Source organism: Pelobates fuscus, chromosome 8, assembly GCF_036172605.1.
Source record: "Pelobates fuscus isolate aPelFus1 chromosome 8, aPelFus1.pri, whole genome shotgun sequence".
In the NCBI taxonomy this organism is placed as follows: domain Eukaryota; kingdom Metazoa; phylum Chordata; class Amphibia; order Anura; family Pelobatidae; genus Pelobates; species Pelobates fuscus.
Window position 1 is genome coordinate 101516720 of NC_086324.1, and position 26172 is coordinate 101542891.

General features: G+C 38.6%; 1 protein-coding gene across 2 annotated transcripts in view; it reads left to right on the top strand.

The window, feature by feature from the left end:
• The window catches only part of ETV5 (ETS variant transcription factor 5), a 59037-nt gene extending 37915 nt beyond the window's left edge, over window positions 1–21122 (top strand). Inside the window, exons 6-13 of one of the 2 annotated variants that reach the window (XM_063428818.1) lie at window positions 5033–5162; window positions 5266–5493; window positions 6755–7008; window positions 11604–11666; window positions 12024–12089; window positions 18050–18222; window positions 18814–18915; window positions 20679–21122. In XM_063428818.1, the coding sequence (XP_063284888.1) occupies window positions 5033–5162; window positions 5266–5493; window positions 6755–7008; window positions 11604–11666; window positions 12024–12089; window positions 18050–18222; window positions 18814–18915; window positions 20679–20900 (1238 nt within the window). In that variant the 3' untranslated portion in view covers window positions 20901–21122. The remainder of the gene's footprint in view (window positions 1–5032; window positions 5163–5265; window positions 5494–6754; window positions 7009–11603; window positions 11667–12023; window positions 12090–18049; window positions 18223–18813; window positions 18916–20678) is intronic. The other variant, XM_063428819.1, reaches the window with a different exon arrangement.
• Window positions 21123–26172: the final 5050 nt, after the last annotated feature.

Consider the following 26172-nt stretch of genomic DNA (forward strand, 5'->3'; position numbering starts at 1 on the left):
GTGGGCTCAGTGAGCTGTGGCACCCAGGTATTTAATGTTCATTTCCAGGATTCATAGGGTGTGTGTATATTTGAGTGTGTAATTGTGTGGGGGAGGTGTTTTTGAAGATATTATGTGAGTGTCAGTGTGGAATTCTGTATGTGTGAGTGTCAGTATGGGTCAATGTATGGATCAATGCATGTGTGTCAGTATGGGTCAATGTATGGATCAATGTATGTGTGAGTCAGTATGGGTCAATATATGGATCAATGTATGTGTGAGTGTCAGTATGGGTCAATGTATGTGTGAGTCAGTATGGGTCAATATATGGATCAATGTATGTGTGAGTGTCAGTATGGGTCAATGTATGGATCAATGTATGTGTGAGTGTCAGTATGGGTCAATGTATGGATCAATGTTTGTGTGAGTGTCAGTATGGGTCAATGTATGGATCAATGTATGTGTGTGTGTCAGTATGGGTCAATGTATGGATCAATGTTTGTGTGAGTGTCAGTATGGATTATTGTATGTGTCAGTATGGATTACTTTGTGTGAGTGTCAGTATGGATCAATGTATGTATCAGTATGGATTACTGTGTGAGTGTCAGTGTGGATCAATGTATGTGTGTGAGTATGGATCATTGTGCGCCAGTGTATGTGAGTGTGTGGGCATCAGTACGTGCCAGTGAGTATCCATTAATCAAAAATCAAATGTGTTTATGCTTGTGTTTTTTGTTTTTTTTTATAAATGACATGTTGAATTAAAAAAATAAAATATACCGTATATACTAGAGTATAAGCCGACCCGAATATAAGCCGAGGCCCCTAATTTTACCCAAAAAAACTGGGAAAATGTATTGACTCGAGTATAAGACTAGGGTGGGAAATGCAGCAGCTGCTGGTAAATTTCTAAATAAAATTAGATCCTAAAAAATTATATTAATTGAATATTTATTTACAGTGTGTGTATGTATGAGAATGCAGTGTGTATGTATGAGAATGCAGTGTGTATGTATGAGAGTGCAGTGTGTATGTATGAGAGTGCAGTGTGTATGTATGAGAGTGCAGTGTGTGTGTGTGTGTGATGCAGAGTGTGATGCAGAGCCTTGGTGGGGGGTGGGCATTTTTATTTTTTAATTATTATTTTAATATTTGTTTTTGTTTCATTAAATGTTTTTTATTATTTTTTTTATTTTATTATTATTTTTTATTGTATTATTTTTATTTTATTATTTTTTTATTTTTTTTCATTATTTTTTTATTATTATTAATGTATTTTGTGCATATACACTGAAGACGATAATACACACAGTGAAGTTTATATAATTGCCATTTATTAATTGTGCCTCCTGTTTCTCCAGAACTCCTGGTGCCCATGCAGTTCTTCAGTACTATATATATATCTATATATCTATATATCTATATATCTATATCTATCCTGTAGCCCTAGAAGAAGGAGTTAAACATTTAAAAACCTACAGCAAAGTGAACATCCAGCCCTATTAACATGTCTCTCCTGGGGGAACATCGCAGACAATGTCTTTGTTTAGTGGCAGATACTAGAGAGAGAGAGTTACACTGAGCAGCATCCGCACTAATCCTCAAATTTTTTCGTCCCCCCTCCCTGCTTGCTAGCTGGCCAGGGAGGGGGGCTCTCCTTCCCTGGTGGTCCAGTGGATGGGCACTGTGTAGGAGGGGGCTGTGGGGGCTGCAGAGAGATGTTACTTACCTTTCCTGCAGCTCCTCTCAGCTCTCTCCTCCTCCGCCGGTCCGTTCAGCACCTCGGTCAGCTCCCAGTGTAAATCTCGCGAGAGCCGCGGCTCTCGTGAGACTTACACTGTGAGCTGACAGAAGAGCTGAACGGACCGGCGGAGGAGGAGAGAGCTGACAGGAGCTGCAGGAAAGGTAAGTAACATCTCTCTGCAGCCCCCACAGCCCCTGTCTGTATTATGGCAATGTAAGTTGCCATAATACAGACAATTGACTCGAGTATAAGCCGAGTTGGGGTTTTTCAGCACAAAAAATTTGCTGAAAAACTCTGCTTATACTCGAGTATATACGGTAGCTTTGCTTTATCTGTTATTTGTGAAAGTATTCTGCATAGATACATATGCACAAATGGTATTATATCATTATATATATATATATATATGTATATATGTGTATGTAAATATATATGTGTATGTAAATATATATATATATATCGCAAGCATCATTTTAATAATTATGTTTATAATATATAATATTTTCTTGCATAATACACTTGGAACACACACACACACACACACACACACACACACACACACACACACACACACACACACACATATGTATATATGTGTATATATATATATATGTATATATATGAAGGGTTTGACATTTGCCAAAGGGTTATTACTAATAGTTTAAATTTTAAAAAGTGAAAATCTAAATTTCATAATTTAAACCAAAATAGCGGATTTGAAACAAAATGTTAACTTGGGTATAGTGACAGCTTGACTATTGTAGCCTAAATTTAGCAATTTACATTTTCATTCACAAAAATATTAGTTTAGTGGATAACCCTGCCTACTCCCAGTCTTTCATTCCCTGGTATCAAACTACATACAACGAAGAGTGCGCTCATAGGAATGAGGACTAACCAAAATAAGATTAATTTAAATCAGACGTGCAGCAGCATTCAGTCAATGTTTCATTCCCATTACTGGACCTTAAAATTATAAGGATGAAACGTTGAAGTAAGATGTTGCACATCTGATTAGAATAAAACAGCTCTTTTGTTTATTTTAAGTCCTGTGAGTGCGCTCCTTCTTGTTGGTTAAATAATTGTAACTGTATATCTGTCACAGCTGGCACAATTTATGATGGGGCTGGTATAACATTTTTCCAGGGCTGCTTTTTATTCCCAGTCCGGCCCTGCATAGCTCTTTTAAATTTGCTATGTTCTACCTCCAATTACTATTCTGCACTCCGCATTTTAGACGTATTACACTATTGGTTGCCTCTGTCTCCTTTTTTCTTCCATATAAAAGAATACCCTGAGACATTTAAACGCACCTATCCCTACTGAAGAGTCTATTCATCTACAATTTATCCATTACTCCTGACTATCTTTTGTTGCTCTAGTAAGACTTTTTTGGGATTATTTTATATTATTTTACTGGTGCAGCCCTACCACATCTTTTTGAAGTGAAGATAAAGAGGTACAAAGCAAAGCCCACAACATGCTGTGAATGGGTACTATAGGCCTCATAACTGATTTAGCTCCCTGTCCCTATTGAACCACTACAATGGTTCTGCTGCTATGAGTCAATAGGGACAGGCTGTGTTTTTTTTGTTTTTCTTCTTCTTCCAGAAACGGTTTTGGCATAGTTTGACAAATAGGGCTTTCCCCAGCTCTCACAGACCAGCCCCTCTCCAACTGCACTGATAATTTGTCCACAAAATGTTCTGTCCAGGTTGCATGGAATCACATCATTAAATAACAAGAAGCTGAGATAAAACATTTCAATACTGTCAAGTGTTCTATACATTTTGAAAAGGTTTTTAATTTTTGTAACATAATATCTTTATCGATCTCAGGACAGGTCAAGAAATCATGGTCCCATGTATTTGAACAACTAGATGATATATTAGAAATCAAACTAAATAGAACCCCACAGGTAGCTCAACTTCAAATGGACTGGCCATCTTTAAAACTACCAGCTAAACTTTTAATTCACTGTTTAACAGCTACTAAATTAATAAGTTTTTTGGTAACTTTGCTGTTCCAATCCTCTACACTAGCATGAAATCAATTAATTTTCCAAATCCAGATGGAGAGACTTACCTGTGGTAGATGGCTAAATTCTCAAAAAAAAATTGCAGATTTGGGACGAATGGCTAACCAAATTCAAACCAATTTAATAGTAGATCTTAGGCCAAAAGATGCGAATGAATCCTAGTTAATTTATAGGCAAAAATTGAGATCTAGATGGTTTCACCCTAGACCCAGACGCCAATACCACATGAGGGCACTTACAACTAACTCCTTCTTTATACTACTCTCCTGACACCATGATTTTTTTTTCTTCTTTTTCTCTTTAACCCTTGACATAGAAGGAATAATACAAAAACTATTGTAAAAATTATTAACTTTGTTATGTCTTGTGATTAAATGTAAGCACTATCTTTTTGTATTATAAGGATAAAATGTAATAAAGAATATTTATATTCTACTCCCCTTGCGCTAGAAAACTGAGGCTAATTGTGGAAACTACTGCTGGTGCTCTGACTGGGTCCAATAACTCTGTGGGAGATCCGAAGCCTCTGTGACTGCAGCCTACTTGGGCAGTGAGTGAAGTGGATGACCACTGCGCACTGGCTTATAAACAATACTTGCTTGCCCCCTCCCTACCTCTTTGGACCAGTGGGGGCTAACTCCGTCCCCACTGGAGTGGTTTGATGCTGTTTAGCGGGAGAAACTCTGCTCACCCTGCACTGGTGATATACCATGGACCATGCTTAAAATGGCCGCCATATGACCACACTGTTACCAGTTTTCAGAATGACTCGCTTGTGAAAGCATTCGATAGTCTATGATCAAAATTTTGGGATTTGATGCTACAGCGCTCTGCTGCTACGTCTGTCACCTCAGCAGAGGGCTTTCGCTCTCTCAAAGCACTCAAGATCAGTCCCTGCAGCCACTCATTAGTCCTCAAGCCTTTGATAGTAAACCTCCACATCTTAGCCTACAACCTGGGAGGATACTCCCTTCTTCTTAGTGTTTCTTAAATCGGTGACTCTGCATTCCACATTTAATGTTTAAAATTATCTATGGCTTATCAGGCAGCATATACACTCCTCTCAACCTTACTGCTTAATAATTCTGTCTATCATGCACATTTCTTATGTGCAATTATTGCTATGTCTTGCTGATGCTTTATTTTTGTTATTGACACTTATATAGCTGTCATGTTTATACAGCTGCTGATTATATTGAATGTACCCGCACAACAACATTTTTAAAAATAATAATAAAAAAATTACATGTTTTTTTTTGCCTTTGTTTCAGTAATTCTTCATGGACCACCACCAGCAAAGATTAAACGAGAAATTCATAGTCCATCATCCGAAACAAATGCATGCAGCCATAATGTTCCTGTTCCTGTTTCTTATGGAGAAAAGTGCCTCTATAACCCCAGGTGTGTTGTGGACCGTTTAACTTGCATTTTATGGTTGCGTAGAGAGCAAACTACAGATTGTTAGGAAGGTAATTATTCAGTATTTTATTAATTTATTTTTTAGTGCCTATGCAAGAAAGCCTGCCGTAGGGCTTAAGCCCTTGGCATCTACATGTTCAACATCATCTGCCCCACTGCCAGTGTCTGGTAATGCACAATCCTTGGAAATTCCAAATAACTCTATGCATGTCCAATGTGAGCAGAAACAAGAATTTGCAGTTCCACAACCTCTTCATCAAACAAGACCACTACAGAAGAACATGCATGAGAAAGTATATCCTCCAGAATACAAGTGAGTAATAAAATATATCCAAAAATATTGCCTCCCTGGCTGTGAGTAATTTTTATAGGATTTTATTTAATTTTTGTATAGACTTTTTTTTTTTAGTATAGTTTTTTTCTGCTGTTCTAGATCTGGCTGATGGTGTTTTTTTTTTTTTTTTTTTTTTTTTTTTTTCATTTAACTTTGTAGGGAAGTTCATCTGCCCAATACCTGCTTTTGTCAGGCATATGTAACTCCAATTTGGATGACCTCCAAATTATGCACAAGGCTTTTGCTTCGTCCCATCTGGAAGTGTCATTTCCTGAAGTGGCATACCAGCCGAGGTCTTGTTTTTCATATACAGTGGCAAAAAGATCCTCCGCATGGAAGTGATATAATCCAGGCATGTGGGGGGATCACTTTACATGTCCGAATGGGTGGTACAATATGTCTTGCATTTTTCTCCTGTTTAAACTTTCAGATGCCTAACTTCATTTTCCCATTATTCATGTTATTGCTAGCTTCACCAGAATGCAGCTATGTGTTGGTCAAATGCCATCAAAGCCAGTAATAGTTACACTTTTTTTTTATGTCTGCAAATAGTAGTTACTGGTAACACATTAGTAAGGTGGACTATGTGTACCAGAAACAAACTAGAACAAATGTTTTTGGTTTAACAATTAAAACTGTTGCTTGCAATTTTTTTTATTGCAAATTAACAAAATGGTTGCTTTATTTTTGTTTAATGCAGCTGGTAGAATGTGTACATTTTTTTTTTTCTTTGTTCCTCGAGTATTGAAAGGTTGATTTTAAGTAAATCCTCTTTACTCAGGGTTATTCCAGAATGAATGGAGTTTGTAAGTTTTCATATTTGGTCAAATTCTTACCAGGAACTTGTGAGTTCAGGTCTTTAGTTGGTAGAATGACATCAGTTTCCCCAAAAAGACCTCCGCAGTAATACAAATCTTTGTGATTTGCCCAACATTTTTGCAAGCTAGTGATATTAGCCATACAGGTGTTATGGGCAATGTTTGACATACTGCTAAGTCAGCCAGATGGTCACATTCTTTTTGCCCAGAAGTATAACACTAAGAAAGTATGTAATTTTCAAGAGCCATACTGTTTGTATTCTCTTTATCCAGCTAACCTTGCTGGTCATCTAAATACGAATTGTAAAATAAACAAGTCTCTGCTCCAGTCACCCTAACCTATTAAAACAACCATTATGGAGCTAGTGCATGAACTGTGTGACGGTACACTCTTAGTTCACCAGCTTTCTTTACTTTCCCAGATTTCAGAGGCAGATGTCTGAACCCTGCCAATCTTTTCCTCGCTTCCATGGTGTCACAGGAGAATCCCGTCCAGTGTATCACAGACAAATGTCTGACCCTGTTTCTGCACCCCCACTCACATCAACTCATCAAGGCTTCAAACAGGAGTATCGCAGTCATGTTTATGACCAAGACATGAATGCCCCTTTAAGGCGCAATTTCCATGGAGCTATGGGGATTAAGCAAGAACCTCAGGATTACAGTATTGAATCAGGTATTCTCTATTATTACTTAGTCTGTGTGTATTTTGATATTACGCAACCTTTTTGGTAATTCTAGTCCTTGCTAATTGTAAAGAGGTAGTACATACAAAGTAATATTGCTAATCACTGAGTAAACTGGATACACTGCACAGTGGCCATCCTAAAACCTGGGGTTCTTGGACACGTGTCATGTCATCTATTTTTGTTCTTGAGTGATCCCCCATTGTAAGCAAAATGTGCTGCTATGCCATGTGTGGTTTCTATGTGCTTTCTGTTCAGTGTTCTGTACATTTTCAGTTGTCACTGCAAAACTATAAGTGATCCCAGCTATTTTTTTTCTTTTACTTGAATGTTTTATATGTTTGTGTATAGAATATATATTCTGCCTTTTAGGGTATGCATCCATCAGATTTGGTAATCATTAAGGAACACTTGAAAAATAATACAAAATATTTAATGACCTGTTTTTGTTTAAAAAATAAATAAAATCTAGGGATTTCCTATTATAATTTGACTTTATTTATTTTTCCTCCTGCAATACAGTGTTGGTTCATGGAATATTTTATAGTGTCTCATTTTTATTTGAATAGAAGTCATAGTACACCTTCTACCCTGTCACTGACATTAAAGCCTGCAAATGAAAGACTTGTCTGCAAAGTACTTGTCCTATGATGGTATTCGACCTAGTTAGTATTGAAGATTATATTTCTTTTTTTAAATCGGGCACTGAGCAGATGTTAACGTCTCTAAGCCAGCATAAGCTGTTCAGCATTTTCATTCACGTTCAGTCCAAGAGGGATATTTCTGAGTGTGTGTGTAATATCTAATCGGCACTTGCAAATTACATTATTTGAATCAATTTTTCATGTGTTGTTTTTTTAGTTTTTTTTTTGTTTAGTCATTGTGATTGCTCTTATTACCAGCTCTCGACAAAGTAACAAGCAATGACACTCTTGGAGTTGCTTCAAAACAAGTGTCTTGTATTTCAATTTCTAGTTCTACGAATTGCAAAATCACCTGTTTGTTTAGTAATTCATGTGCTGGAAGTTTAAAAATTGTCCCAGGATCTATTTTTATAAACGGAGTGTTGTACAAGACTTTTGTAAACCTTTTTGAGCAGCCCACTACTGACACTTTAATTCTTTCCCATTTACTTGTATGTCAACTTAAAGGCACACGATGGTCACCAGAACAATTACAGCCTAATGTAGTTGTTCTGGTGAGTATAATAGTTCTCTTCAGGCTTTTTTCATGTAAACACTGCCTTTTTAGAGAAAAGGCCTTGTTGACATAGCCTCTATGGACACCTCCAAGTGGCCACTCCTCAGATGGCCACTGGAGGGGCTTCCTGGCTCAGTGATGCCGAAAAAGCAGCTAGGCCGTTCAGCGTCCACGCGCTCTGTATGGAGACGCTGAATTTTCCTGGCCAATCTGGGAACTCCTGATTTGGCCAAAACAGCATTTGGCTCCGCCCCGGTTTTAGCGAATCCAATGCCTTTCCTATGGGAAAGCATTGGATTGGCTAAAAATCAGCCATTTTGATGTCACAAAGGGGGGCAGAGCCAGCACGCGGCGCTGGAAAGGTGAGTTTTAAACTTTTTATAGGGGGGGGGGGGGGGGCTATGGGGGAGGGCAAGCCACTTAAATGATGGGTTAAACACTATAGGGTCAGAATACATGTTTGTGTTCCTGACCCTATAGTGTTCCTTTAATATGCTGCACTTGTGGTATATGTTGGTACATAAACAGTTTTTGTGCTATTTAGTGGTGGTCTATTTTAGGTTTTATTATTTATTGGGTTTGATTTTTTTTTTTCCTTCAAAATGTATACATTAAAAAGGGTTGTCCCTACTTGGGTTTACAATTTTTTGCCTATAAAGTGAAATAATAGAGTAAATATTTCACCATATTTATATAAAAAAAAAGAAAGAAAAAAAGCATTTGAAGACCCTTAAACAGCACATCTTGGATAAGCATACTGCAGTGTCAGGCAGACCTTTATCGTAGCCCTCTCATTCTGTTCTATGGTGTAGCATAAGCCAATATACTGTTTCAGAGCCGCTGTTGATACAAATGATCGGTGACCTTTTGGTAACGATATACTATACGATATACTGTTTAAAGGACCACTATAGGCACCCAGACCACTTCAGCTCAATGAGATGGCCTGAATGCCAGGTCCCTCTAGTTTTAACCTTGCAGCTCAAAACATAGCAGTTTCAGAGAAACTGTTCTCTTTCACTGAGGGTTAATCCAGACTCTAGTGGCTGTCTCAGGGACAGCCGCTAGAGGCGCTTCCGCGATTCTCACTGTGAAAATCGGTGAGAAGACGCTGGACGTCCATTGGAAAGCATTGAGTAATGCTTTCCTATGGGTGGTTTGAATGCGCGCTCGGCTCTTGCCACGCATTCGGATCTGACGTCAGCAGGAGGAGGAGATGTTACTGGCGCTGGAGAAAGGTAAGTGGCTGAAGGGGTTTTACCCCATTCAGCCCATCATGAGGGTTGAGGGGACCTAGTGACCCTATAGTGCCAGGAAAACGAGTTTGTATTCCTGGCTCTAGTGGTCCTTTAACGTTTTGAAATAGCAACATAATTTGTACACACATCTGGCATTAACTAAACAGTTTATTGATGTGGATGGGTAAAGGATCAATACAGATCATTGGCAACCAATAATTACTCTATCCCTACTATGGTGCTTGACCTTATCCCATAAACTCCTGTCCAGTAAATGTTTACAGCAGCAGTTTCACTTATTTAATAGGATAAATAAAACTGCATCCAGAGAGAGACAATCCATTTCCTATGCAATTCGTTTATAAACAGTTTGCAAATGGCTCTGTTGTCTCTCTGTAGTAAAACTGTTCTGGTGCATAGAGTCCATTATTAATCTATACAATACAGTATGGCCCAAAATTGAGGCTAATTTTGAGGCCCCACCCTGAATATTTTTAAATTTGTAAGAAACCCTATTGCATAATGCCTTGTTTGTTAACTATCTGTTTCGATGTCCATGCCAGATCTAAAAGGCCAGAAATGGCACACTTTATGGTAAGTTTGCTGCGTAGGTGTCCTAGCTACCAATGCAGGGCTTGTACAGCAATTTAAGTGTCACATATGTCTTCTAATATTATATAATAACATGTATCAGTTTCCTACAAGAAGTGATTCCTTTTCTAGAAACGCCAAGAGATTATCCTCTGGTGTTCTTGGAAAATTAGCAATGCCCCCCTGTTCTTTTGTAACATTTTATGATAGTTTTATTAAAATGTCCTGATTGAAACTGCAGCACAGATTGCATTGTGTTTCTGTAACCAATTTGTGTTGCTTACAAAATTAATTTGGCATATTCTCTGACTGCCTGGCATGTCAGTGTAGGAAGAATATGTTCTTCATAAGGCCAATTTAAATGCTTCACTCTTCTATATAAGAGAAAGGGGGATCTATTGTTTTTGTTTTGGTGGGTTTTTTTGTTTTGTTTTTTTGAAGGCTGCAAAATGCATGCAGTCATTTACTTATAACTGGAAGTAAAGAAAAGTACCTTCTGTTTTTGAGAATGGTATTTGTTTGAATGTTTGTGTCCAATAAATGTGCCCTTTTAAAATGTTTGAATAAGTGATTGATTTTTATCATGAGAACTATATATATCAAGCTGTTTTGTTGCCCTCTGCTGCAACAATTCATGATTACACATCTGAAGCCTTGCATTCAAAGGCATGTATAGTTTGGTTTTGATGCTAAACCGTGACGTTAAACAGAACTAGTGTATTGTAAACCGGTGTAATTTGAAGCTTTGGCAAAACTAGAAACCTTGCTAACTTGGGAAATATTTTCAATTGTGGCCTTAAAGAATTACTGCAACCCTTGTGGGCATGCTCCCCTTAGTCCCCCAACCCCAGTAAAAAAAAAAAAAACTTTGCTAAGATCCAGCACAGTGGCCAGGTTGCCCTGGCATCTCTATTATTTGGTGTAGTCACTCCCCTTAGATGGAGGGGGATGGACAGGCTGAAAGGAGAACGTTAGGACTTGAAAGCAGGAGGAGGGCAACATATGCCAACTATGGTTGGCTGGCTCTGAACGTGTGTGTGTTTTTTTGGGGTTTTTTTCATTAGGAGTGATGGCACTGCTTTGTTTATTTCCGAAATCCTCCACCGGGTATTTGTTGACTGACTGAACAGGAACAACATGTTCGTTTTCTTTTAATTAGCACTGTACCCACCCCCCAAACACTAGCAGCTTCAGATTGAAAAGTGACCGCGATATCCTTATTAAATTGTTATGCAATGACCGCTTATCTCTTTATTTATTTTTATTTATTTATTCCTCCTGTGTTGAATAGTTTACCAGTCGTAGTATTCCCTTACATTTCTGTGGGTATGCCTACATAATATGCACTGGTAATATCACCCTTGGGTGATATGTAGTATTTTTGAATAACACCTTTTTCAAGATAAATTTATGATAATATATTGAATATATGTCTAACCTGGTTTATGTATAAATTAAATGCATGTTGGTGCTTTTTGGCATCTGGTATATTACTCGTGTATTTATGAAACGTTTATATTTAATTTTATCTCTCTATAATCTCTTCTTTGATGCAGAAGTGCCTAACTGTCCGTCCTCTTGCTTTGGTACAGGAAGCTATTTCCAGGGCGATCATTCGGGTGAGTGATCTTATTACAGCCTTGTAATAACTCTTGGCACATATGTACCTTTACCAGTGCTACCCCTAAACTTGTTAACCAGTATTTGTTAAAGTTACTGAGAAATATCCTGAAATATTTGTTTAATGATAAAGTAACAAAATGCTTGTCATAGTGGGTTGGTACAGAAGTGTGGCAGGGGCTTCATATTTCCACTGCAGTTGTGCATTCATCTGATCTGTCCTGAGCGCAAATCTCTCCTGGACAGATCAGAGGATGGTGGTTATGTGGACATTTCTGTAAATATCGTTGTTCCCCCACGTAGTAATGTGTTTTATCATCTACATTTAACTTCCCTTTTCATTTCCTCCCACCCAGGATTTCCTTATGACCAAAACAGACTGTACTACGATGATACCTGTGTTGTACCTGAAAGAGTTGAAGGTAAGAGTAAAATATTTTAAATTCTCTGGCATAAGAACTTAAATTTGCAATTCCTACACAGCTAGCCAGGATTTAAGTTACCAGCCACTGCAAGACTAGATGGTCCATTTTACACTTGGCAGGGACGAGTTTCTGCTTCCAGATGGAAAGATTTATTTGCCAATAGCCAGTGGGAATTTTTTTTTTATTTGAAGTGTTTGGCTTGGGTTTCAGATTTGTATAGTTTTTATCCAGTTGGGTGCTGGCTAATGTGACCATACTGCTCTCTATATCTCTACTCTCTTCATACTTTTTAATGGTAAAGTGAAGTGAATAACACTTATATCATGCTTGTGTTTTTAACATTGTTGTACTCCTCAATAAATACACACAAAATACTTTATTGCTTCTTGTTGCATACAAAGAAATGCTTTGTGGCTCTCTTCATTATGTCTACATATAGCGGCATTCATTTATAAATCAGTGGAAAGGATTTTTATTTTTTTTAACCCCCATTCATTGAGACTAGATTTTACAAAAGCACCTTGACACTTTTGTTGCAGACTCTGTCCAGAATGGCTATTTTTTTAGATTTTAGTCTATAATTCCATATAATATTTCAGGGCATGATAGGATGCATGTAACACCATTATTAAAGCAGTACAGAAGTATGGCCTTGTTGGGAGAAAAAGGATATTACGTTTTGTGGATTGGTTTATCTGTTGTGAATACAGTTTCTCAGTAGAAGAAGCCTTTCATCTTGTAGGCTAGCCAGATGAAAGGTTGAAGCAGGTTTGTGGACAATTTTTGTCTTGGATCCACCCCGCTTTGGCATGCTTCTGAAATATTGTGCTGTCCTGTTAATTCTCTGGGAAGCATGCTCAAGCATCTAGCCCATGGGTAGTCAACCTGGTCTCTACTGCTCACTAGTTGGCGGTTTGGGATTTCAGGTGGGCGGTAGAGAGGGTTCTGCAGAAAACACCTGGTGGGCCTTGATGGCCATGGACCAAGACCGGCATCAGAGAGAATTTAATCTCCCCTGGTGAGGAGCTCAAAGATCTCTTACCGGCCCGCTGCCACTTAGTTCCAGCAGAGGGAGAGATGGGCCTGGGAGGCTTTGTGTTCCTCCCACGAGCAGGCTGGCTGGAGCGTTGCCACGTGTTACCATGGCAATGCTTCGATATAGTGCTGTGCTCACAGGAGGACAGGAGAGTATCAGGGTGGTGCAGTAGACATTGCTTACCTAGATTTCAGTAAGGCTTTTGACACTGTTGCACATAGAAGGCTTATCAATAAACTACAATCTTTGAGTTTGGATTCCAATAATGTTGAATGGGTAAAGCAGTGGCTGAGTGACAGGCAACAGAGGGTTGTAGTCAATGGAGTATATTCGAAGCTTGGGCTTGTCACCAGTGGGGTACCTCAGGGATCTGTACTTGGACCCATTCTCTTTAATATTTTTATTAGTGATATTGCAGAAGGTCTTGACGGTAAGGTGTCTTTTTGCGGATGATACGATGATCAACAGGGTTGATGTTCCAGGAGGGATAAGCCAAATGGCAAATTATTTAGGTAAACTAGAAAAATGGTCAGAGTTGTGGCAACTGCCATTTAATGTGGATAAGTGCAAGATAATGCATCTTGGACGTAAAAACCCAAGGGCAGAGTACAGAATATTTGATCGAGTCCTAACCTCAACATCTGAGGAAAGGGATTTAGGGGTGATTATTTCTGATGACTTAAAGGTAGGCAGACGATGTAATAGAGCAGCAGGAAATGCTAGCAGAATGCTTGGTTGTATAGGGAGTGGTATTAGCAGTAGAAAGAGGGAAGTGCTCATGCCATTGTACAGAACACTGAGACCTCACTTGGAGTACTGGAGACCATATCTTCAGAAGGATATTGATACCTTAGAGAGAGTTCAAAGAAGGGCTACTAAACTGGTTCATGGATTGCAGGATAAAACTTACCAGGAAAGGTTAAAGGATCTTAACATGTATAGCTTGGAGGAAAGACGAGACAGGGGGGATATGATAGAAACATTTAAATACATAAAGGGAATCAACACAGTAAAGGAGGAGACTATATTTAAAAGAAGAAAAACTACCTCAACAAGAGGACATAGTATTAAATTAGAGGGACAAAGGTTTAAAAATATCAGGAAGTATTAGTTTACTGAGAGGGTAGTGGATGCATGGAATAGCTTTCCAGCTGAAGTGGTAGAGGTTAACACAGTAAAGGAGTTTAATGCGTGGCATAGGCATAAGGCTATCCTAACTATAAGATAAGGCCAGGGACTAATGAAAGTATTTAGAAAACTGGGCAGACTAGATGGGCCGAATGGTTCTTATCTGCCGTCACATTCTATGTTTCTATATATATATGTCCCTCTCCAATATTGACCTGTTACATTACAGCCTTAAGTTCAGTGTTTTATTAATCTGAATTTTATGTGATGGATCAGAACACAATAGTCTATAATTTTCTCATTTCACTTCACCAACTTATACATAAAACTATTTTTTAGAAATCGAAAACAGAAAATTGGCATGTGCATATGTATTCACCCAATTTGTTATGAAGCCAATAAAAAGCTAGGATGCAACCAATTACCTTCAGAAGTCACATAATTAGTGAAATGATGCCCAGTTGTGTGCAATCGAGGTGTCAAATGATCGGTCATTACATATACACTTTTTTTTTTTTAATATTTTTTATTTTGAAAGGCCCCAAAGGCTGCAACACTTAAGCAAGAGCCACCACTAACCAAACACTGCCATGAAGACCAAGGAACTCCCCAAAGAAGTTAGGGACAATTTTGTTGAGAAGTAAAAGTCCGGGTTGGGTTATAAAAAAAAAAAAAAAAATTATATACCCAGCTCCTCCAGGGTTACCTTAGGTCTCTGTGCGGCCTCTCTGATTAATGCCCTCCTTGCCCGGTCTGTGAGTTTTGGTGGGTTGCCATCTCTTGGCAGGTTTTCTGTTGTGCCGTGTTCTTTCCATTTGGATATTATATATTTGATGGTGCTCCTTGGGGGATCATAAAAAAAAGTGTGTGTATGTGTGTGTATATATGTGTGTGTATATATGTGTGTGTATATATGTGTGTGTATATATATTTATTTTATTTTTTGGGGGCCAATATCTGCTCATTACATATTCATTCATATTACATATGAATCTTCCTTATTCATAGTCAGCATTGTCATGTACATGATTTATGTCCTGAGTTAAGTTCATGAATGAACTGAAACGTTGACTGTACTGGAATAAACTGTAAGATACATTTTATTTCTAAAAGTCCTTGAGTGCTGGCTTTTTTCATTGTTTTGTATGTTGTGCTGCCGAGCACCAGGCAAGGAATAACCAGGAGGGGTGTGTAGGTGTGTGTGTGTGCGCGCTAATACGCACATTAATGTGTGTGGGGGTGTGGGGGTGTGGGGGTGTGGGGGTGTAGGGGTGTAGGTGTAGGTATGTATATATACACACACACACAAAGCTGTGTGAGGGTGCTGGTAGTGTACTATGTGGGTGAGGGTGTTTGTGTGTGCGTGCTGTGTGAGGGTGCTGGTAGTGTACTGTGAGGGTGTTTGTGTGTGTGCGTGCTGTGTGAGGGTGCTGTTTGTGTGTGTGTGCACTTGTGAGGGTGCTCTGAATGTACTGTGTGTCAGGGTGCTGTTTGTGTGTGTGCACTTGTGAGGGTGCTGTGAATGTACTGTGTCAGGGTGCTGTATGTGTGTAAGGGGACTGGTAGTGTGCTGTGTGTGTGCACTTGTGAGGGTCCTGTTTGTGTTTGTGAGGGTCCTGTTTGTGTAATGTGTGTGGGTGCTGTGGGGGTACATTACTTAATATCCCCCCTCCCTTCTTACTTTATGTAGGGAGGGGGATCCTTCCTTGCTTCCTTCCCTGGTGGTCCAGTGGAGGTGGGGGCAGATCAGTTATTCCCCCTCCCTTCTTTCCTTATGCCTGGGAGGGGGGATCCTGCTGCTGCCATCCATCCCTGGTGGTCCAGTGGAGAGTGAACTTTAGCCCCACAGGGCTAGAGTTCACTCACACGAGATCTGAGCGTTGCCGCGGAACCCAGCGGAGCTGCTGGCAATAGCTCCCCGGGTCCTCTCCTGCCTCCCTCCATGCCTGTGAGCCGGTGAGGGGAGGCTGAGAGCAGAGGCGGCGCTCGGATAGCGCCGGCTCTGCATGAGCCGGCAGGGGAGATCCTGTGATCTCCCCTGCCGGTCTCAATACATAGGCGTTCCGCGGGGATTGGGGTGTGCCCAGGCACACCCGGCACACCCCGTGCGCACGCCTATGTTATTTATAGAAATAATCCATGCACAATAACCACTACTGCTCTGCTGTGCTGGGAATTGTGGAAACCGCAAGGGAGCATGATACAGAGACATGCTCCTCACTCCTTCAGTCCTCCGCATTAGTGACAGGGCTGCCGCCCGGCGGCTCCAGCATGGAACGAGGCCGGCCTCCTCAGTGTGCCACCGGACCGGCCACCCGGTGGTACCTTCATGCGCAGCCCCCAGATGCCACGGCCCACCGAGAAATTTCCCGGTATCCCGGTGGGGCAGTCCGGCCCTGGTTTTGAGTTTGCGAAAAGGCATGTGGGAGAGTCCCAAAATGTATGGAGGAAGGTGCTCTGGTCTGATGAGACTAAAATTTAACTTTTCGGCCTTCAAAGAAAACGCTGTGTCTGGCGCAAACCCAACACATCACATCACTCAAAGAACACCATCCATGAAACATGGTGGTGGAAGCATCATGCTGTGGGGATGTTTTTCAGCAGCCAGGATTGGGAAACTGGTCAGAGTTGAGCGAAAGATGGATGGTGCTAAATACAGAGATATTCTTGAGCAAAACCTATAACACTCTGTGCGTGACTTGAGGCTAGGACGGAGGTTCACCTTCCAGCAGGACAATGACCCCAAACACACTGCTAAAGCAACACTTGAGTGGTTTAAGGGGAAACCTGTAAATGTGTTGGAATGGCCTAGTCAAAGCCCAGACCTCAATCCAATAGAAAATCTGTGGTCAGACTTTTGCTGTTCACAAGCGCAAACCATCCAACTTGAAGGAGCTGGAGCAGTTTTGCAAGGAGGAATGGGCAAAATCCCAGTGGTAAGATGTGGCAAGCTCATAGAGACTTATCCAAAGCGACTTGGAGCTGTGATTGCCGCTAAAGGTGGTTCTACAAAGTATTGACTTTAGGGGTGAATAGTTATGCACATTGACCTTTTCTGTTATTTTGTCCTATTTGTTTGCTTCACAATAAGAAAAAAAACCTCTTCAAAGTTTTGGTCATGTTCTGTAAATTAAATGCAAATCCTCAAACAATCCATGTTAATTCCAGGTTGTGAGCAAAACATGAAAAATTCCAAGGGGGTGAATACTTTTGCAAGGAAATATATACATACACAGACACATAGGGGGGGGGGGGATTTATCAATTTTAGTACAAAAAAAAGAGAAAAACCTACCAAAAACCGATTCTAAATAGCACTTGCACTATAAAACGAGTTACTGTTGCACTGGTGGGCGTTAAGGAAATTTTGCCATCAACGAAGTTACAAAAGCGGGAAGTATGTATTTAAAGGTTGACTACCCCTAATCTAGCATTTGAAGATCACACTAAAGTGTCAGAATTAAAGGAACACTTAAAACGCTATAAACACTACAGCAGGGCTGCCCAAAAGGTAGATCTAAACGCCCATGATTCTGTGCATGACTTTAGAATGACAGTATCATGTAAGCTGTAGTTTTAAAACCACTGGAGATCTAGCTTTCGGGCACTCCTGCACTACAGTGTGCATTAGTGGTTATGGTGCTTGAAGTGTTCCTTTAAGTGTATACGCTATTTAGGATTTTCTGTAGATGTTTAGTTTTCTGTAAAATGTTTTGATTTCTGTGGTTTACATTTTGTGCTATATCACTATTGTTTTACTGGATGCATGCTGAGCTGTGTCTTGTATATCTCAGGAAGCAAAGTGAAACAGGAACCCAACTTTTACAAGGAAGGCCCACCTTACCAGCGCAGAGGGTCACTGCAGCTCTGGCAGTTCCTGGTCACACTTCTCGAGGACCCAGGAAATGCTCATTTCATTGCGTGGACAGGAAGAGGCATGGAATTTAAACTAATTGAGCCGGAAGAGGTATGCACTCTTATATCACGCTACATATATAATTGTTTTTTTTTTGTTTTGTTTTTTTAAATCAGTGGCTCTGTTAACTTGCTCTATGCTGTGAATTGAGGGGTGGGTTAAGGGTGGAGGCATATCTTTATAAGCCCTTTAGCCCTCTATTATGGGGTGGTTAATGCAGCAGGTTAAGTTAAAAATTAAAAATTTGGCCTGACTTTTTGTATCATCTCTACCATCTCATGATGCTTCAGGTGAATCCATTTTAGAATTTACATATACTCATTAACACTTTTGGCCAGCACAATATGCGAGTGGAAACCTATTTTGCAAAACTAAGTAGAAATAGAATTTTAAAGTTTAGCATAACCAGCTGTTAGTAGTTTGTGATAAAATAAGCCAAACGACGGATACCCCATTTATCTGCCAGATAACATGCAAAATGGTCTTTGTATCTGGTATTTTCTTCTAAATCTAGCCTTGTGTAATGGTATCTCACAATCATTTAATAAATTGATACCATGCCTATTTGAGCATAAAGAGCCAAGTACTGGGCAGATAACTCTGTAACTTTGTATGATTTATTTGTTTCCCTCTTTGTGTTAGGTTGCAAGACGTTGGGGAATTCAAAAGAATAGGCCGGCAATGAATTATGATAAATTAAGCCGCTCTCTTCGTTACTATTATGAAAAGGGCATTATGCAAAAGGTATGTATTTTTCACACGTCTTATCGATCTTATGTAGTATTGTAAGAATTTAGCAAATCATGCTGAGAAATATTACTTTTGGAACCAAATTATTTTGGGCAAATTTTTTTATTTTTTTTTTATTTTGTTTTTTTAAATGTTTAAAAAAAAATTGTGAATACTTCTTAAAAGCGTCTAGATATTTCCAACCCACTTCTTAATATTTATTTTTAAGTAATGAATACGGAGTTGATGAATATTCAAAGTGCTATGTGTCCACTGGCGTACTGCAGTATTCTTCTTCTCTAATTTTAACCATTTGTATCTCTGATCTTTAAGGGTGAATTGTATTGCCTGTAGTCTAAGTGATCTCCTGCTGTGTAGCCTATTGCTCTTAAAACTCCTTCCACTAATGTGTTGTAATGCTCACTTTGCATCATCCATATCCCTTTAACCCTTTTCAATCCAACACAATGGACACATCTCCAGTTCAGTGGAAATTGTAGAAAGTTGTGTACCTATCCTGCTTAAAATAAGACTGTAACGGATCACCTGGCACCCCGACTTGGTACCTCCGTTAATGGATGCTCCTAGTGCTTCCTGAGGACTCCAAGCACTCTGGCAGACACCACAATCACCGAACCGATGCAGTATATGAACCTTCTCAAGCATAGGAATGCTGTAGACCGTTGAATAGGAACCATACGAATAGGCTTGCACTCCTAGCAGTCAACTGGAACAGCATGCAATAAATCCTCCCCCCCAATAATGAGACGACACATCACTTTGAGGGTAAAAACAGGAACTCTGGACTGGCTCATCCAGCCTGGCTTTTATTTCCATCTCACACATACAGGCCACACCCAGGGGGAGGCATAAAAGAACCAATGACATAGATGTTACCTCCCACACATCCCCTCCCCTTAGTGTGACACATAATCCCATTATTCATACAGTTTAAAATATACTTTTTACACAATATTTATAACTTCAAAACCATACATCACATTCACACAAAATTACATATCCACAATCAATCCATTCAGGGGAACAACATATTAAAATGGCATGGATCAGACCAGGGGTTCAAAAGTTACTAAAAGTATCTTTTAAAACCCCTAGCTTTCCAGGGCCTTCTCTGTGCTGGAGAAGTAATCCAATTATCTCCCAGCACAGAGACAGACTCCATTAAGCACATGGGGACACAAAGACAGTAAAACACTTTAAAATACATAAATTCACCTTTTACACATAACAGACATTTCACCTATCCCCAGATAGCTGGGATCTGCGCGCACAAAACTACCGAATAGCGCGCAGATCCTACTCACACAGTACAATTGCCATGGAGCTAAAGTCTTTCCCATAGTCTTTCATTATGAATAGGCTCCATGGTATAGCTATCTGGGGTATCACATTCCCATAAAGTCTGGTCCATAGTCCAAAGGCAAGAGGCGGGCAATCGGCCCCCTCCAAGGACACGTGGCGAGGTCGGTTTCGCCACAATCCCAAAAAGTCCCAATATGTCCATCGATGATTTTAAAAGGGCCAGTTGCAGCAATATAAAGTACAATATGCCCCAAATAACCCAGGGGCCATAGTCAGCAGGTAGGAGGCTAGCAAACAGGCTTCTCCAGGGCCCAGTGGCGAGGTTGGTTTCGCCACAAAGACATTACATCTAATGGAAAAAAATGGGTAGAGGGTCAAAAACTGGGAAGATTTTACACATTTGTATTGACTGCATATTCATTCATTGTTAATGGCAATGTATATTTCAATTACAGGTGGCTGGTGAGCGGTATGTCTACAAGTTTGTATGTGATCCGGAGGCTCTCTTTACAATGGCTTTTCCAGACTATCAACGTTCTCAAGTAAAAATTGAAACTGACTGCCATGCCCCTGAAGAGGACACAGTACCTCTAACCCACTTTGAGGAGAACACTGGCTACATGTTAGATTTGGAACTGGTCAAAAATCCTTTTTACGCTGAGGATCCTTCGTACTAAGCAAGGATAAATTTCCACATTGCTGATTGGAGGAGCAAGGAACAATATGCTATCAAAATAGGCTTTCTAAAGCAGGACTAGATCATCTCTACATTAAAGGATATTAGATAGTGCTTGGTAACTTGGAACATAGCATTATAACCAGTCTTGATTAGTTTAAAGTTTTTTTTTTTTTTGTTTGTTTTTGTGGGTGTTGCGGTATTGCAGGGTTGTTGGGTTTTTTGTTTTTTTGGGGGGATTTTTCACATCTATCAGAATGTACCCCAGTTCAGTGACCATACCAGTGGTTTATTTTGTTTTCAATTCCATAAGACAATAATTCACCTGCAAGGACTATTGCAGTTGTGTTCTGCAAAGAAATATAATTTGAACAGTAATTCTCATGGAACTTTTTAATGGACTGTGACACTCCAATATATTATGACAATCTGCGATGTAATAATTGTACTTGTAGATGCCTTTTACCCTTAAATAGGGGCTGCTTATGCACAATTGCTTTAAAAGGGACAGTAAGTATGTAATTAAACAAATACTTGCTTTTATAGTAGATTTAATACTTTTTTTTGAGATGATGTAAATAACAGAGTATGAAAATCTTTCATAAACACAGGGCATTCTTTTAAGGATGGAAATGAAATATGTTCAAATTAAGATTTTTATTACGGTTTAATGTCAAACTTTTCAATTTATCGTTCACAATCTGCACGCATAGTTTTCAATCATTATTCACTTCAATCAGAATTCTTTTCACTTTCATTTAAGCAATTTAGAATCTCCTTTCACATTTAGGTGGGTCTTTCTTTTCTTATTGGGTTTTTCCTCCTTTTTTTTATTTTTTGTGATTGGTGCTAAACTGATTTGTAGGCTGATTAGTCCCTAAATGTGTCAAAACTTGAATATAGCCATTTTTATGTTTTGTTTTATTTTTCCCCTTTTTTTATTCTGATTTTATTATTGTGTATATAACTGCCATGTAACCTGCATGGCCATTACATTTTGCACAAAAATAAACTGAATGGCATTATGACTCTATATATAGTGAGTAACTGTAAAACATGTTTAATGAGCTTTAATAACTTTACTGAAACTTTAACTGTACTGCCCATATTTTTTTTTTTTTTTATATTCAAGTTCTTGGAGTTTTTTTTGTTTTTAAGATTTAAAAAAAAAAAAATAATGGCTTTAGCAGTAATTTATTTAGTAACTTTAGATTTCTGCAAAAAAAAAAAAAAAAGTTTTGACAGATTCATCCAGATCAAATGCCTTTTAAAAATCTTTTATAGACTCCAAATGTAAATAGTGGAGGAATAGATTTGTCTGGCATGTTTGAAGACATTTGATTTGGACAAACCTCTACAGCCTTTTTTTTTTTTTTTTTTTTTTGTGTCCAACTATAGTTAGCACCTTTTCAGTACACTGGAATATGCATATCCCTAGAATTACTGAATAGCTGATATTGTTAACTTTTTTTTTTCTTCTTTTTCCTTTTGTAAAATAACCATGCAGTATGATATGCAAACTAATTTAGGTTAATTTGCAACATCAGTTTGCTGCCTAGTATGCCAACTAACCACTTCTAAAAAGAAAATCAAACTTACGTTTTTTGTTGTTGTTTTTTGGTTTTTTTTTTGTTTTGTTTTTTAGGGGTAAAAGTTCTGATAGGAAGGGGGGAATTCCATGCTATTCTAGTTTACTTTTCCTATTGAATTATCTAATGCTTGCTGCTATAATTTTTAGTTTAAGCCAATCTGCTAGAATGCAATGTAAAACCCTTGGAGAGCCACCAAGTGCCTCAATAAGGCATTATCTATTGATTTTTATGGGATTTCCTGTCATGTGGTCTGTGTACTGTTGGGCAATCTCCAGCTAGAAGCAGCACCAAAGAATAGATCTAATATTACTGAGTCCTGAAGATACGTTTTTATATTCATGCAGTTCTTTATTATTTTATTTTTTATCAAAGGTGAAAAAGGATTATGCCTTCTTAACTTTAAATCTGTCGATGATTTGCAGTAGTTGTGGTGCTTAGAATAAGAAGGCTCATAAGTGGTTATATGATTTTGTTTGCGGTCTCCTTGACGTGTCATTCTAAGCAGGGCTGTCATGACACTTAACGCACAGACCCTCTGTGGCTCCGATTATGTGGTAGTTCATTGAACTTCTGCATTGACCATCTAGATTTAGGAGATCAGGAATATGCAGAGATGACCCAAGCACTCTCAAGCTATAATTGCTACTTAAAGGTGGATAATCTACTGTTGGGGTTCTTTTATGCTGCATTACAGCCATAAGTGAGGGGCTGAGCTTTAGCTGCCAGGAGATCTGGCTCATTTGACAGAAATCAAGAAGACAACAAAGACTATCTGCACCATAACCACTACATGTCATTGGTCATGGTGTTTATCAAGCCGCTTTATATGAAAATACTTTTAATTTACATTTTAGTTGTTTACAGTGTATGTATAATATATACATTTTAAGAACCGCACAAACCTAAAAATTGTTTTACATTTTATAAGGCTACTTAAAATCACCTCTTCCTGCAAACAAGAATGGGGATTCAGTTCCACCATATGGCCATATTGTGTTAAGCCCGCCACAATATTGGTGGGTCCTACACTAATTTTAATGTGGGCGACAAATTAAATGGTGCTTGTGCTAAATAAACTAAAGTCTATTTAATCTGTTGCAAGAGCACTGTGGGAAAAAATACATTTTTATATATATTATGTATATATAATATAATTTTTTTTTTTTCAAATGAAAATGATTTAAAGTGACATGATTGTCCAAGACCTCCTCAAATGTATACTTGTGGGCCTTAGAAGATGGGGGATGGGGGGGGGGGGGGGGGAGGATTCCAAAAGGAATCTAGTCTGGACTCTAGTATGCAAGTATAAAGAGAGGGAACACCTGGAACATGCTGCTGTAGATAGAGGTGCTTTTATACAGCCTTGGAAAATTTTAAATTAATTGTATACCTTTTTTGATCTCTACGGCAGCACTATTGCCGAGAAATGCATGTTCCGGGTGTACCCAATTCAATTTGTTGCTGCAGATAACACACCAGATTTCCCACTGACTTGCTCGTAGTTTTCACTAGGGCACAGTCTCTAGCACTTTTTATTGTGTGGAATTTACACATATGGTAGACTTGATCTTAGCAGCTGAGGGAAAATGAACTCTTTGCTTCTTGCCTCCATACTTCTTGTCTCCATACCTCCCTACAGGGTGGTGGTTGTTTTCTTTTTTTTTTTTTTTTTTGCGGTGGGGGGGGGGGGGGGTTTCTTCCCTTTCTCCCCTTTCTCCTCTGTCCATTCTTCCTTTTTAATCCACCAAACTCTTTAAATGAACATAATGCAAACATTTTAGTTGACCATCTATGCACAAACCTGGTGCTATGTCATAAAATTTTATATAAAATATATAAATTCCATGTTTTAAATGAGGGGAGGTAACTGAGTTCATATAAAATTTAAAAATGACTACCCTTTCACTTCTAAGAATTGGATTAGTATTTAATTCAAGGTGTCGGAGGTTTCGTAAAACTTTTATTTTTATTTTTTTGATCACCCTTTTAAGCCCCTCCCTTCGGTATTTGCTTTCCTGGACAATTCTGAGAACCTATATTATGAGATCAATGCAAATAACCTTCTTTAATTAAGTAAAAAATGTCTCTTCGATTTCATGTATCTGATCGTGCAGTGCGTCCAGGCAGACTAACTTGCACAATGCCATTTTTTTTTCCTTTTTTTTTTTTTTCCCCAGAGTGCACACTGCAGTCACTCTAATGCCACCTCTTCTCTACATAAACACTAGAACGATAAATTATGAAAGTGCCCAGTATCTTAAATGTTTTAAGTGTATATATTAGTGTGGCGATTACACTTGAGGAAAATGCTTCAGTGTGCCATATAGCCTTTTATACTGTTAATACAGTTGATATTTTATAATTTAGAAATGTAAGTAGAGTATATGACCCTTGGTCAGTAGTCACTCCATTTGTTTGATATATTTCTATGAAGAATCCAACGTAGTGTCCATAATTTCATCTTGTATCTGGACAATTTCCAGGAAAAGGCTAGAAGCATGTGGACCTTCCATGACTAATGCATGGCATCCATTTACTAGCCATTTGGCTTGCACAATTATATCAATGGGACAAAATAGACCAGACCCCCAGGAAGTGGTAACGGCTATTAGCCAGTATTTCCTGAGGGGTTTATTCACAAAACCCCAAACTGTAGACCATTGCTAAAATCCTATGTTTTGCCACTCTGTATCCAAATCTGAAGTGGCAAAATGTAGACCGAATAAACCCCACAGGACCAGAGCGATTTGGCGGTAACTGACATGAGACACAGTAGTGATGCATCAGACTGATTTTTACCAATCTCTCTTAGAGCACTTTCTATGCAGACAGACTATAAACTCTTCATTGGGTTATTTACCGAGGTGAGATTTGTCAGAATTTAAAGTGAATTTCAATTCCATAGTAGCTGAACTGGAGAAATGTTCCCTCATCGGTTTCCAGTTTTACTACTTTTGCCTTAAATTCTGTAAGAGTCTCACTTCAGTGAATAGCCCTGACTGTAGCTACAGTTCTTTTTGATGTATGACTGTCTTGCTGTTACACCAGAGTAGAAAATGTACATGAAAAGATTTGTGTGGCCATTTTTTTGAAGGGAAGATTTAAATTTCCTCACGTTTTTAAAGTAGATCTTAATTGTATCAGTGGAAAGTAAGAACAGAGACTTGCTTTACAAGGCCGACATCCCACCTTGCCAAAAAGTCACCTGTTTTTGAGTGCATCCTAATCACATTTCAAAGCTTGACTTGTATGAAAGCACAGCCTTTTTACAATGTTGTTGGTTTTTTTTTTGTTTTTTTTTTTAACAAAGTAAGACTTAAGACATTCTGTAAAGATATGTGTAATGTTTTGTTTGAAAAAGGGGAGGTGTTCTATCAAACATAAATCTTTGTTATTGCTTTTGTTTTGATTTTGTTACTTTTGAAAATATTTGCATGATCATAATGGTTTATAAAACATGCTATTTCAAACATTGCATAAATACATATTTAATCAAAAATAAACACCATTGTACACCATGCTGGACATATTGGTTTTCTTTTTAGTGTGGCTAAAATTGCTGTGCATCAATTTATATTTTTGTTCTACAATTACACTTATGAACCTTTATCGTATGGGTTTTTAAACTGTTTTCTGTAGACATGAACTTGTATTTTAAAACTATTTTGTTTTTCAGAAAAA